Source organism: Denticeps clupeoides, chromosome 2, assembly GCF_900700375.1.
Source record: "Denticeps clupeoides chromosome 2, fDenClu1.1, whole genome shotgun sequence".
NCBI classification, from domain to species: domain Eukaryota; kingdom Metazoa; phylum Chordata; class Actinopteri; order Clupeiformes; family Denticipitidae; genus Denticeps; species Denticeps clupeoides.
Window position 1 is genome coordinate 35,582,400 of NC_041708.1, and position 14,123 is coordinate 35,596,522.

The 14,123-nt window shown below is 43.5% G+C and overlaps 1 protein-coding gene across 3 annotated transcripts in view; it reads right to left on the bottom strand.

Annotated features, from left to right (window-relative positions):
* The window catches only part of flt1 (fms related receptor tyrosine kinase 1), a 25,163-nt gene extending 11,230 nt beyond the window's left edge, over window positions 1–13,933 (bottom strand). Inside the window, exons 1-11 of one of the 3 annotated variants that reach the window (XM_028960605.1) lie at window positions 13,575–13,933; window positions 12,173–12,263; window positions 10,966–11,177; window positions 9,988–10,112; window positions 6,924–7,092; window positions 6,683–6,819; window positions 5,633–5,792; window positions 5,384–5,501; window positions 5,077–5,246; window positions 4,825–4,972; window positions 1–89 (exon numbers count right to left, since the gene is read on the bottom strand). The exon at window positions 1–89 is cut by the window's left edge and continues 35 nt beyond it. In XM_028960605.1, coding sequence (XP_028816438.1) covers window positions 1–89; window positions 4,825–4,972; window positions 5,077–5,246; window positions 5,384–5,501; window positions 5,633–5,792; window positions 6,683–6,819; window positions 6,924–7,092; window positions 9,988–10,112; window positions 10,966–11,177; window positions 12,173–12,263; window positions 13,575–13,635 — 1,480 coding nt within the window. In that variant the 5' untranslated portion in view covers window positions 13,636–13,933. Of the gene's footprint in view, window positions 90–983; window positions 2,904–4,824; window positions 4,973–5,076; window positions 5,247–5,383; window positions 5,502–5,632; window positions 5,793–6,682; window positions 6,820–6,923; window positions 7,093–9,987; window positions 10,113–10,965; window positions 11,178–12,172; window positions 12,270–13,574 lie in introns of those variants that run through there. The other 2 variants (XM_028960597.1, XM_028960615.1) reach the window with 2 other exon arrangements.
* Window positions 13,934–14,123: the final 190 nt, after the last annotated feature.

The window sequence follows — 14,123 nt, forward strand, 5'->3', positions numbered from 1 at the left end:
CCATGCTGAGGACGGGGTTGTCCGTGGACGTGGCCGTCGTCTGCTCTGCAACGTTGGTCCACCTGGAGGAAGCTCCTGGCTGCTCGCACCTTGGGGGGAAGAGAGGGACAGTGTGCTCAGCTCAGCTGTGTTGACACAACGGCGTCATCGTGAGTGCAGGTCGGATTTGGAAATTACAACGATTTAGATTGTTGTGCAATTTGATGGTGCAATTTTTTTGGGGGGGGGGCTCCGAAAGGCTGATTCTGAGAGCTCAGCAGTCTGCGATGTCCTGGAAGTAATGCTACTCATTCTGTCCCCTGGGAATAGATTTCCTCCCGTCCCTTAAACTGTCGTCCACACTTCCGCATTCCCGGCAACCTTCATCCTTTTGTCTCAGCCCGTCTAATAGATTTTGCTCATGTCAGGCCAGTTCCTGTGTGGACATTCCCATTCATGCTGGCAGCGCCCAGTGTCCCTGTTGTTAATGTTGAGTTTGTGCCACGGCCGGGAACTATTCTGAGCGTCCCCACACACACCGCCCACCTTCCTTTGCCTCTCCTTGCCCTCTCTCTCTCTCTCTCTCTCTCTCCTTCTTGCTCTATCTCTCTGATTGCTCTTCCCCTTGGCATAGATAGTCAGTGCCCATGTCCTGTGTTGTGTCCCACCCAGAGCATGACACCGGTGTCCCTCTCACGCCTCCCCGGAAGCCCGAACGCAGACGCACACTCACAGCTGCACGCACGCATGCATGAAACGCACACGTAGCTGCACCTGAACACTCATGTTCATGTTTCTCCACTCTGAAGGTTATTGTGTGTTATCATCTGCAGCAGGTATGCGAGTAATAATGATGTGTGCATGTTGCTATAAATCAGACAGTAACAACAGAATTTATCTATCAGTCATCGTTGTCTACGTATCAATAAAAGTTGAATATGAATCCTGATTTTTTGCCCAGTAGCAGTGCAACACTGTTAATACACAGACATTTTTTTCATATATTTAAAGCTATTTTTAATGTAAAAAACACATACATTTGATATGACATAAAAACAGAATACACTTTCATTCAAATTACACATTAGATAATCATTGGTATAATCATATGTAAGTTAGTTGTATAAAATTATTAAATATTAGATTCATATATTACTCATAGAAAATCTTTATACATAAAAAGAAGGGGTCACATAGGGACAGACCCGTAAAATGAAAAATCTTATGTTTTACATACAAACAATTTGGATTTGCTATACTCATGGTGTCCAGACATCATATAAGTATAAATATTAGGCAGTAAAAATCATTTATCTAATCATAGCTTCATCTTTTCTTTTGCTTCATGGGGACATATAAAATGTCCCTATAAAGTTGATGTTGCCTTATTATCCTAATCCTGATCATGTAGAGAGTTTTCAGTCCCCAACATCACACACACATACAAAGACATGTAGTTTGGTATTACTCTACTTGTGGGGGTTAAAGTTATGAAGCAAGTATGTTATTTATATACCTATATGCAACAAAAAACTGAAATAAATATTAAGATTAAACACCAGTCTGTATTTATGGTAATAAGAATGATTTTTTTGTTTTTGTAAAGTAAATTTGACCTTGAAAAATGTCCCCATGAAGCAAATGTTTGTAACATCAAGTCTGGTCTTAAATCTTGTGTCCCCACAAGTATGGTAATTCATACTTACACAGATAATAATAATAATAATAATAATAATCACACAAACACACATAATTTTTGTTCATAACAAAATATGGTAGTTGCAATAAACAGCATCACTATGAATGGTGAGCAGATGTAGCAGGGTGACGATAGATAGTCTTTGGCCTCTGGCCCTGCAGAACCCCTACATAGCAGGCGGCCTCAAACCAGGGCTAGGGTTCTAGCTGGACATCTGAATATCCCAAATAGTGAAGATGCCTCTTGAACTCTTTCCCTCTCTCACACACACAGATGTTTATTATAGACTTCAGAGTCCTGTACAATGTGAACTCACAGCTTTCGAGGATGTTAGAACTACAACAGATGGTTTGGCTTGAAAAGATATGGTTCATACATCCATTATAGTACCACTCTATAATACAAAAAGCAAAGCAGCTCCAGAGACTGTGGGCAGTGGATGGATGGAATTGCACTTCTTCTGGCTCAAAATGTCTGAACTTGCAGTAAAGGAGTGGTGGGAAAAAAGGACTCAGAAATGGAGGGGACAAATCAGATCCAAATAATAAATAATGTTAAAAAATAAAAAACAAACAAACAAACAAACAATCCGTTTGTGTGGAAACGCAGGCCTCTTCCTCCTCCAATCTGCTTGAGCTGCTCCTTTCTCAAGCACCCTGTGTTCCAGGTTATTGCCCCTTTTCCCAGTATGCACCACCAGATGCTCATGAAGATAGCCGCACTGCCATGACCGGAGGCGGTGCTGTGGAAATGGCCTTGGTTGAGGAAAGGTCTTGACAGGTAGGGATGTCTCTGTAACGGAGAGTGTGTGCGCTTGGATGGGATGGGTGGTTGTGGGGGTCGGTATGTGTAGGGGGGGGGCCAGGGAGCCGGTGGAAGCCAGTTGGGTGGAGGTGGAGGGAGGGCTGGGACGAGCACAAGGGGATGAGGGGGGGTCTCAAGAATAGATCAAGACCTTGAGGAAGCGGACTGTGCCACGTTTGAAGACAGAGGGACAATCACGCTGCTGGGAAGTGTCTCGCGTCGGGGAGGAAGCCAAACAACGAGAGGAAAAGCGCTCTGATTTTTGCACAGGAAGCTGTCTGCGCCTCCTGCCTCGCTGAGATAAGAGCGCTCCATTCCCATGGCCAGACTCAGGCCCAGTCCCTGTCAGCCCGGTCCGGCCCAGCCCGCCACTCTCCCTGGGCCTCCTCCAGCAGAACGTCAGGCTAGCGGTGCAGGGGTGCTACAAAGAACAAGGGCCTGGTAAGGAATCCAGCCAGTACTCCAACATCACATACTGTCTGCAAGTAGCTACCACAACAACAACACAGCCTCACGGCTTTACAAAGAGCATCATCAACCAAACCCAACCCAACCCAACCCAACCAGTCAGCCACACTGTCCCAAGGATGCTTAGACTATGAAGTGTCGGCAGGAAACCTGACGTGTTAAAAATAGAAGCAAGTTGCAGCTATTTTGTCCCGGTGCTATGCGGTGGGTCTCAAACTGGAAGACGCACACAGGAAATTGAAGTTCATTTTTGTGACATTGGTTAACAGTAATGGCAGGAAGTGGGATGAATAGCATCCAGGTCAGCCATTATTTGACAAACCTATATTTGTTGCCATGGCAACGAGGTCCAGAAAACACAATACTACTTCAGGAAAAACACTGTGTGAATGAGTACACTAATCATACTGAAATTGGATAGGATATGATAAAAACTGGGTTGCCCCATAACATCTAGAGCAGAAAATTCATGGTTATATAGATTCCCCCAAATTAATCCTTGGCAGAAAGGGATCTACTATGAACCTCAACGAGAATTCAAGCCCACAGGTTATTAACATCCAGAGTTCCAAAGGGTGTCTCCAAATCTTTTGGATGTTCTGTTCTGTGCTGCAGAACTGTTTTTCTCATGAGAACACCATGCAGTCTGCAAGTCAGATATAAGAAAGGCATCACAGGATGCGTCTGAGCAATCAAAATAATCAACAGCCGTTTCAGGCCGCACTCGGGGCAGGAAGTTCATTAAATCATCGCTTTTGATTTAGAAACCCAGCAAATCGTGGCTGTGAGCACGGAACTACACTCTATTGAAGTGCCTTTTTTTCAGGGTCTTTCAACTCGAGTTCTGCAACTGTACCAGGCACACATTCACACACAAACAGCACCCGCAAACACACACTCACAGGCATACACACACACACACTTATATATATATATATATATATATATACATGAAAGGCTTCTACAAGCATCTGTTCTAGCTGCAAGAAGGAAACTGTGTCTGAACACACAGTGAAATAGACAAAACATGCCTCCTTTATAAATAAACCCACACACAAACACAATGTGCACATGCATGCATAGTGGGTCATAATCTGAAGGAATGTTTCATATTTTACTGATAACTTGATTCCAAAATGCCAAAATTAAGAAATGATTTTTGAAAATAATTAATATTTTTATCAATAAAGATTTATACATTTGTAATATATAAGAAAGAGCAGCAGAAATAGCGCTGGTCTGGTTGTAGAATGAAACCATTAAATAATCAAAATATATAATGCTTTTAAAAGCATGCTAATTGGTTTTGATGTAGGTAAAATCTGAAATTTCATAATTTGAATTTCATAAATTTAATTACATAATTAAACAAGAACAGCAGAGGAAATCAAAATGTAATTAATGAATAAATATGCTAGATATGTATGGATATGTACTATATGTATAGATCATAGAAACATACATATAATACATTATGTGTGTTTATTTATGTAATTTATGTTATTATATTTGTAAGGCGATAGCCCCTGTATGTAAATATGTGCTCGACTAAGAGCCGGAGCAAAGAGATTTTTGCTCCTATATGATGTGGGTGATATGAATTAAACGAACATCACTTTTGACCACTCTGCTCCAGTAGTGCAAGACATTTGACCCTCAAAGGTGTCCCTCTGTCACTACTGATTGTAGGTCACTCTGGATAAGAGTGTCAGCAAATTGCCATGCGATGTAATAACACTTATTTCCCCTAAGAAATGGAATGTGACCAATAAAACTGGTGAACGATAAAAGTTAAATCAAAGTGGGTAGTGCAGGGCTGACATACTCCTGAAATTGACACATACATCTTGTGAATTACGTATTTATGTACTCACTTTCGTTTTGGGGGACATGGGTGCCAGAACCACTGGATTTTGGGAGGTGGGACTCCATATGTGGTGCAGCGCAAGGCCTGCCTGCTGCCTCGCTGGACTGTTCCCGGATCCTGCACCGAGACGGCCTTCTCCCCGATCTGAGGTCTCACTATATAGGCAGATACAAAAAAAAAAAAGACTCAGTGAAAGAAGCAATAGAAAGGCAGAAATACAGACAAACAAACAGACCGGAATGAAAGTGACTTGACTTACCGTTTACAACCAGAGAGTATGTGATATTGCGGTAAAGCCCAAACTGCTGGATTCCTGTGAGGACGGTGTAAACGCCAGCATCTTCTTCAGCTACATCTCGAATCACCAGGGAGCTCCCCTCGGCGTGGTATCGAGAGCACTTTTCTGCTGCCACCATACCATCCTTCAGCCTTAAAACAGAAAGTTTTTCAATGAAAGAACTTTGGAGTAATAAAGGATTATTAACAATAGAATTTTTTTTCATTGAAAAAAACTTCACAACGTCATAGCTAATTGTAAGTTACAGGAAGCACTTCTAGACACCTACCAGATGACCTCCGCGGGCGGAAACGCTCGTAGCTTCGGCGTGAGCCGGTAGTATTTCTGCCCTGCTGAAGCATGAAGCACAGAACCTTGTCTGTGCTTCAACCTGAGGAACGGTTCATCTGAGAAAAATGACAGAAAGCTCACAATGAGATGTCTCTCACCAGGCAACAAAAATTGCTAGGATGTCCGCAGGAAAAACGTTCACAAACGATAAAGGTGAGCTGAGATCTGCCCACACAGCCAGACTCACCATAGACAATGACAGTGGTGTTGGTCTCTCGATGCACAGGGCCATTCCTGACGTGGCAAGTGTAGGCACCCCGATCGGACTTGCGAAGGTGAGAGATAGACAGGATGCTGTAGAACATTATCTGGGATTTCCCAGGCATTATACGTTTAGTAATGTTGGCCTGGATGAGAAAATGAAAGGAGATGATTAAGAAGGATTCACTAAAATTCAAGTTTTATAAACTAAAACTACAGGGCATTTTAATATACTGAAATAAAATTGTTAATATATAGTTCAAGCTGTCTTTCATTTTCAAAGTCTTGTTTTGCAAGTGTGCTAGAATTAATAGAAGTATTAAGTATATACAGTACAGGCCAAAAGTTTGGACACACCTTCTCATTCAACGTGATTCCTTTACTTTCATGACCATTTACGTTGGTAGATTCTCACTGAAGGCATCAGAACCATGAATGAACACATGTGGAGTTATGTACTAAATAAAAAGTGGAGACCTGGCCTCCACAGTCACCGGACATGAACCCAATACAGATGGTTTGGGGTGAGCTGGACCAACAAGTGCTAAACACCTCTGGGAACTCCTTCAAGACTGTTGGAGAACCATTTCAGGTGACGACCTCTTGAAGCTTATCGAGAGAATGCCAAGAGTGTGCAAAGCAGTAATCAGAGCAAAGAAACTAGAATATAAAACATGTTTTCACTTATTTTTTTGTTAAGTACATAACTCCACATGTGTTTCATGTGTTTCATAGTTTTGATGCCTTCAGTGAGAATCTACCAACGTAAATGGTCATGAAGATAAAGAAGACAAATTGAATGAGAAGGTGTCCAAACTTTTGGCCTGTTCTGTATTTTACATATAAATATATGTAAAATATACTTGTACTACATACTAATGTTTACTATTCTGTACACAAACACGCCACAATACATTATAATGAAACTGAATAAAACAATTTAAAAATTAAATCAACAGAATTTCAAATAATTATGCAAAACCATTTTAAATATTACTACTAATATGTGTGGACTGTCAGATAAACAAATGCTCACCGTCCCAGGGTAGCTCCAGCTGATGGTGACTCTGGAGTTAAGTGGCGCTGTGACGGTGCAGTTAAGAGCCAGTCGGCCTCCCTGAAGGGTCTGGACAGGACGGGTGCTGTTCAAATACACTTCTAGTATCTCGTTCACTAGTGGGTGAAAAAAGGGAATGAGAATGCAGACAAGTGGATGCAATTTCATGGTCTTGTGGTAACCCTTGGAGTGTTTCGGGGTCGGGGTGGGTATCTCTCACCTGGTCTGTGGGTGATGTAGTGCTGCAGATGTTTGACACCGTTGACCTTTATTTCACAGGAGAAGAGGCCGGTGTGGACGATGGAGGGGCTGCGGATGATGAACCCCTGTCTGCTGTTCCAGATGATGTTTTTCTGATCTGGAATCAGTGTTTGGATCGGGGCTTGCCACTGGAATTTATAAAATATAGTCAGGGTATTAAAAAAAGAAAAAGAACAAAGAAAGAACAAAGAAAAGAAAAGAATATATATATATATACATTTTTTTTTTTTTTACATAAATGCAATTGCATGAATGAAGAAAGGCCTCAAGGTGGAACGACTTTTTTTCTTGTCAGGAAATGTTTACTAGCACAGCGGTGACAGGGGACACATCCTTCCCTCTGTCTAGGGAACAGGTAGACGCCCCCTACGCCAGTGCGAACTGGCCAAATCTGGTCCAAGCCCCCTCCGCATCTCCCCCTGCCTCAGCGGACATATTAGGTAAGGCCGGCCTGACGTATTCCCATCCCAATCCGATTGAAGGCCCTTGTGTAATCTGGACAGGGCTGCACACGATGTCCGAAGTAAAGGGCTTGAGGATGTGGAAACGTGCCTCCAGTCCATCTCCGTGCATCCTGTTACTACAGGATATAGTCGCTACGATGGAGCCCCCAGGTCAGGCACCACCACCACCTCCAGCCACTTTCAGAGCTTCTCCGAGAGCACGGCCCCCAGGGCATTGTTCCCCGGTGAAAAGATGGGAGATTAAAGATACAACCTAAGTGCAAAGTCCTTCCAGGGAAAAAACACTTGAGCGCGTTACAGCCCAAGTTCAGGCAGGGTGGAGATGGGTTCATATTTTTAGAAGGGTTGCCCATGTGACTCAGAGACCCCAACAAAGTGGACATTTGAACAGGATATAAACAACAGAGCTCTAAAGGAGACTACATGGCTTGCCTCTTTTACAACCAGTGGAGATCATGGCAAATGGCGCGTGTCCCACATGAAGAGCACAGGGCTCACAAGGGAACATTTTCCGGTTCCTGCCAGAACCTTGAATACTGTTTCAATGCTGCATCCCCAAATCAGCTGTGATTGGAAAAAAGGTCATTCTTCAACCTGGGCAAATTCATTTTTTAAAACCAAATAATTCATTTTGAGCTAATTGCATTGTAAATTAAAGATTTTTTGTTTATTATTGTTATTAGTCACATTGTAACATTAAGGATGGTTTAATATTATTTAAATTTACTGTAAAATAGGCTGTTAATGACAACCTGTTCACCACACATACAATAACTGTATGTCCAAAAAAAGGTTATGAATAAGTGGACGATGTACAATTAGTTGTCCTGGGCACTCTGAACAACAATTAAAATTACAATCCAGCTTTATGAATTCTCTGTTACGATTTAATTGTAGTTAATCAGTTAATCATTGTTTTGTTAATTAACCTATTTTCCGAGACATGAAATCATATGGAGAGATTTGCAATGAACACCACAATGAACACAATTTTGGCCCTAGTGCTGTTTGTGCCACTGCCGTCAGATGTTAAATGCATCAGTTGCCGTAAGGAGGTGTGCTACACTCCTGGGCGGTGGGAGTGAGGTGGGGTTCTGGTTGGGGGTTGTGATCAGGACCCGCATCCTGTCTCTAAGCGGTGCCAATAGGATGGAGGAAGCTGAGGGCGCCACTCAACGCATAGCGGGGGTGTAAAAAAAAAGTATCCGTGTCACACCAAGGTCGGGGGACACAACCTGTTGCACACACACTCATTAATAAACATACAGTACAGGCCTAAATTTTGGACACACCTTCTCATTCAATGTGTTTTCTTTATCTTCATGACCATTTACATTGGTAGGTTTTAACTGAAGGCATCAAAACTATGAATGAACACATGTGGAGTTATGTACTTAACAAAAAGTGGAGATCTAACCTCCACAGTCACCGGACCTGAACCCAATCCAGATGGTTTGGGGTGAGCTGGACCAACAAGTGCTAAACACCTCTGGGAACTCCTTCAAGACTGTTGGGGAAGCATTTCAGGTGACGACCTCTTGAAGCTCATCGAGAGAATGCCAAGAGTGTTCAAAGCAGTAATCAGAGCAAAGAAACTAGAATATAAAACATGTTTTCACTTATTTCACCTTTTGTTAAGTACAGAACTCCACATGTGTTCATTCATAGTTTTGACGCCTTCAGTGAGAATCTACCAACACATTGAATGAGAAGGTGTGTCCAAACTTTTGGCCTGTACTGTACGTCTGCACCCACCCAGCGCACACTCTCTCATGCCAACAAGCTGAGGCTGATCGTGAGATAAGAGTGCTGACTGATGTTGAATCGTGTAATAACACGTATATGCATGTACATTAAAGATTAAAAAACAGTGAACAATTGCATTTGCACAAATAGCAGTGGCGGTCATGCTGAGACAGACGTTCCTAAAATGAAATCAGGAGCTGTATTATCACAGCACTATGTTGTGCATGATGCATACGCTAATGTCACCTTTACAAGTTAGCCCACTGGAATACTTCCTCATGAGACCTCATCAAGTGACATACTGACAGCAGGGTGCAATGAGAGATGTCAATCGTCCCTATAGAATCCTTCCATTGTAAAGTATACTTATAAAAGCACCGTTAAAGGTCATCTTCTGGAAGTAATTACACACAAATAAGGTAAGTTCCACCTCTAGACAAGGTAGTTGTTTCTATTTATTTCTCGAAATCCGAAGCACAGAGTTTGTACAACATCTCATTTAACACAAGGAAATTTGGCCGTAGTTGTCAATGTTGATCAGGAAAAAGTTTTTCCCTATTTTGCAACCAACACAGGATGATTAATGCAACCAGATGAGCATCACTAACTGTGCTTTTGGGAAGCTTGCCCCTGACTGGGGTGGCAAAAGGAGGAGCTGGGTGACTGTAGTTCCAGGATGAAACCAGGAGGAAACTTCCGAGCGGTTGGGCGGAGGTGCCTCCGGAAGCGGGGTGTGGGCCGGGCGAGAAGGGTTACTCAGACAATCAGGCTGATTGCAGAGATTCCGCTGACGAAGGCAACGGAGCTGCTCACCTTGATCAAAGACACCACGGCGTCTGGCCATGTGACCTTGCAGGGGAAGATGAGGGGCTCCCCTTCTTTCAGGAACATCAGCTCCGGAGACTCCTTCTGCACCCTCACGAACGGCCGCTGGCTGTCTGAAAGCCGAACAGCAGGGTCAGGGGACCAACACCCTTGAACACACTCTTGGAAAGCCCAGACATAGACAAGAATCTGGAGTCAACAACAAACACACGCTGAGATTGTTCACAGGCTATCAAACGCTCCCACCCCCCCCCGTCGTTTCCCAGGCCGGTTTCACTTTTTTCTCGCGCAACTCTCGTGGCAATGAAAAGACTGGGTGTTGCTCGCCCCCATTGTTCGCTGCCGCCGCACTGTTGTTAAAGGAAAGAAAATCTCTGAACATTTTAACAAAAGTACCCCAAGGACTGCGGGACGTGGGGCTTCCTTGTTATGCTTTTGATTCCATATAAAGAGAGAGGCTTAATGGACATGAGCGCCAGAGCGATTGATGACTCCCGGGGGTCCTGTTGGGCAGCCGGTAGCCCGCCCAGTGACCCGAGAGCCCTCGGCCGGTGCCCAGCTTCCCCTGCGGCCAGGAGGGGTGGGGAAAGGGGGGACGGTCTGTCACTCTGGAGCCCCCCCCATCCTCACCGCCGCACCTCTCCAGGAGCACAGGATGCGGGCCGCGCAGCTGAGAGCCGGAGATAAGAGCGGTGCCCTGGGAAACTCTGCCCAGGGGCTGAGCCTTTCGGCAGATGAGGCTATTTCTGGTCCCCAAGGCAGCACGCAAGTGAGAGTTGGAACGAAGCTATTTATAGACAAGAGGAATCCGTGCCAGATAGTCACTGGGACCAGCGAACACTGTTTAGGTATTACCGCCTCCCTACCACTTCCTGTTTTGAACTCGCGCAAGGGGTGCCTGTAAGCAACACCCATCATGGATGGCCAGCAGGTGAGGCAGCATGCATTCACCAGAGCGCCTCTCACCTCTGACGTAGACGTAGACCGCCGCCTGCTTCTGCTGCTTGTGGCGGTACCTGCAGCGGAAGGAGCCGGTGTGCCGCGCCTTGGCGTGGCTCAGGACGAGGGTGCTGCAGTGCTGCGTCTCCCGCTTGCCGCACCGCGACTCGTCCACTCGCAGGGTCTGGTTTTCTTTAGTCACACCTGAGGGCAGCGCCCAGAGCAGCTCCCACCGGCCCCTGAAACAGAAACAGGAGAACTGGGGCAGGGGGCACTCGCTTTTTTTGTTGCACTCAGAGACCCCTTACGGTGCAAAAAAAAAAAAAAAAAAAGGGATTCCCAGGAGACCCTCTGGATTAATCGTGTATTATACTCGATGGGGGAGGGAAAACATTGCGGAGCCCCCGGCAATTCAGTGCAGGTCTACAGGGGGTCCAAAGACCACACTTTGAGGAACACTGGTTTTCTTCAATAGCATGAGCCAAAGACAATAAACTTTTACCTTTCTGGACCAAAGGGCATTTTACTTACACATACATAACTATTCATACCATTTTTTTACTTAACTTTACACATGTTATACATGTATATTGTAATATTGTTCTACATGTATATGTTGTAATATTGTTATACATGTATATATTATATTATTGTTATACATATATATGTTGTAATATTGTTATAGATGTATATATTATAATATTGTTATACATGTATATATTATATTATTGTTATACATATATATGTTGTAATATTGTTTTACATGTATATATTGTAATATTGTTATACATGTATATATTATATTATTGTTATACATATGTTGTAATATTGTTTTACATGTATATATTGTAATATTGTTAAACATGTATATATTATATTATTGTTATACATATATATGTTGTAATATTGTTTTACATGTATATATTGTAATATTGTTATACATGTATATATTATATTATTGTTATACATATGTTGTAATATTGTTTTACATGTATATATTGTAATATTGTTAAACATGTATATATTATATTATTGTTATACATATATATGTTGTAATATTGTTTTACATGTATATATTATAATATTGTTTTACATGTATATATTATAATATTGTTATACATGTATATATTGTCAATAAAGTTTATAGCATGACCGCATGATTATAGCATTGCATGTTTAAGCATTTGTTTTAAATATTTGAGCAAAGCTTTGCATGGTTTTGTTGTCTTCTCACCTGCACTTTAGTCGAAGTGTTTGATTCGCTTCCAGGACAAGCTGCTGCTCAGAAACGTCGAGCACCGGCGTGCTGAATTTTCCTTTAGACTCTTTATCTTGGAGAGAAAAGATTTCGGAGTTTAACAAACCCATCTGTGGCCCCACAAAAAATATTTTGTACATAAACTGACATCAAACATCAAGTTTTACCGCTTTGTACAAACAAAATGCATAAAATATACATTATTATTAAGCATTAAACATCTGACCAAGATTGACAGGTTTTAAGACACTGTGGGTAAATTTTGTGCATTTTATTCTTTAGAGCACCTATGAGGGTCATATTCTCATTTTAACTCCCACTAATCTCAACAACAATGAATTTCACATATGCATTTTTTATTTTATATATTTAACACTGTGACCGTACCAGCGGTACACCACCTACAAGATCATTGTGGTTCAGGCACAAACATCAATATATGACAATCAAAAGTAGATGGCAGAAATAAACAGAGGAGAGATTTGTAAAACACTGATAATTATCCCCCCAAAAAAGATAGAACTTTGTTTAGATTAGAAATATTATGCCCATCAACCACGATGGGGCAAGTGTTTAAGCATGATTTATTTAATGCATGTAGTTCCACAACGCTGTTCTAAGGATGCAAGCAACAGTTGTAACGAGACGACCAGACGACATGTCGTGTTTAAATGCAGCTTCGTGTATGTGGCGGGTCAGTGGACGGGGCGGTGGAGGGAACGGTTCCTCCGTGACGCACTGGCACAGCCCACATTTCCTCCTGCGCGCCTGTTGAAGCCATCGGCGCTGATTAGCTCCAGTTCCTGCGCACTCGAAAGTTTCCTTGAAGTGGTCATGACCCCGAACTCATTTATATTCCAACTTCCATCTCACGAGCTCATCAGGCTCAGGAAATAACGCCCTCGCCGATTCAACCCGGGCCAGAAACACGGGAGTTAAGAAAATACACCGTCCCAGGCGATGCGTGCACCCCGGCCCACGAGATCCGATTGCCGGCGAGTGACACCCCCCCAAGCCCCTCGGCGCGCATCGTTACGCGTAAAGGGTCACCGAACCCCGCGCGCTCTGGTGGCGCAAACAAAAGCGACAGTGCCAAGGATGCCGTTTCGGCCGGGTCCTCACCTCTGGCGGGCCCACGAGGTCCCTAACGTCGCCAGTAAGCGATGCGACAAACTGCACGTCGCCCGGGTCACACCGGAGGGGCTTGACGGCGCTTCCTATGAACTCGCACGCGCTCGCCGGTGCGCGCGACAAAATGCACATGACAAGTGTCGACTTTTTACTTTCTAGTAATCAATTATTATTATTATTATTATTATTATTATTATTATTATGGTTTTTTTTTTTTACATCTGTCACAAAAGCACGTTTTACTCACCCTTTCCAAGCGTGCAGCCCAACATTCCACACAGAATCAGCAAGAGTAAAGTGCCGATCATATTCTTGGCCGAGAATATTTTCTTCGTAATTAAAAAAAAAAAAGTCTACTTCTGGAAGAAACCAAATATGCGGTGATCGTTCTTTCAAAAAAAACGGGGAGAAGAAGAAGGCTAAAAAAAAAAACGTATATTGAGCCGTGCGGCGGACGGAGGTCTGGATTAAACCATGTCCTCGGCGGCGGGATGTTGGAACGGGCGGTGTCGGGACGCCACGGCGCTCAGCTCTTTCCCACGGCGTCGGCGAGCCTCGATTTATACATTTCCCAGCGCTAACGGGGCTTCCGTGACGCGCGTAACGACACACCCATCCACGTCCCACCGTGCGCTGCTGCGCGCCCACACCGCGACATTTTTTAACCAGTGCCATGTCCCAACAAGTGTGGTAGTATAGGGTGGTAGTAGCTTAGTGGGTAACACACTCGCCTTTGAACCAGAAGACCCGGGTTCAAATCCCGCTTACTACCATTGTGTCCCTGAGCAAGACACTT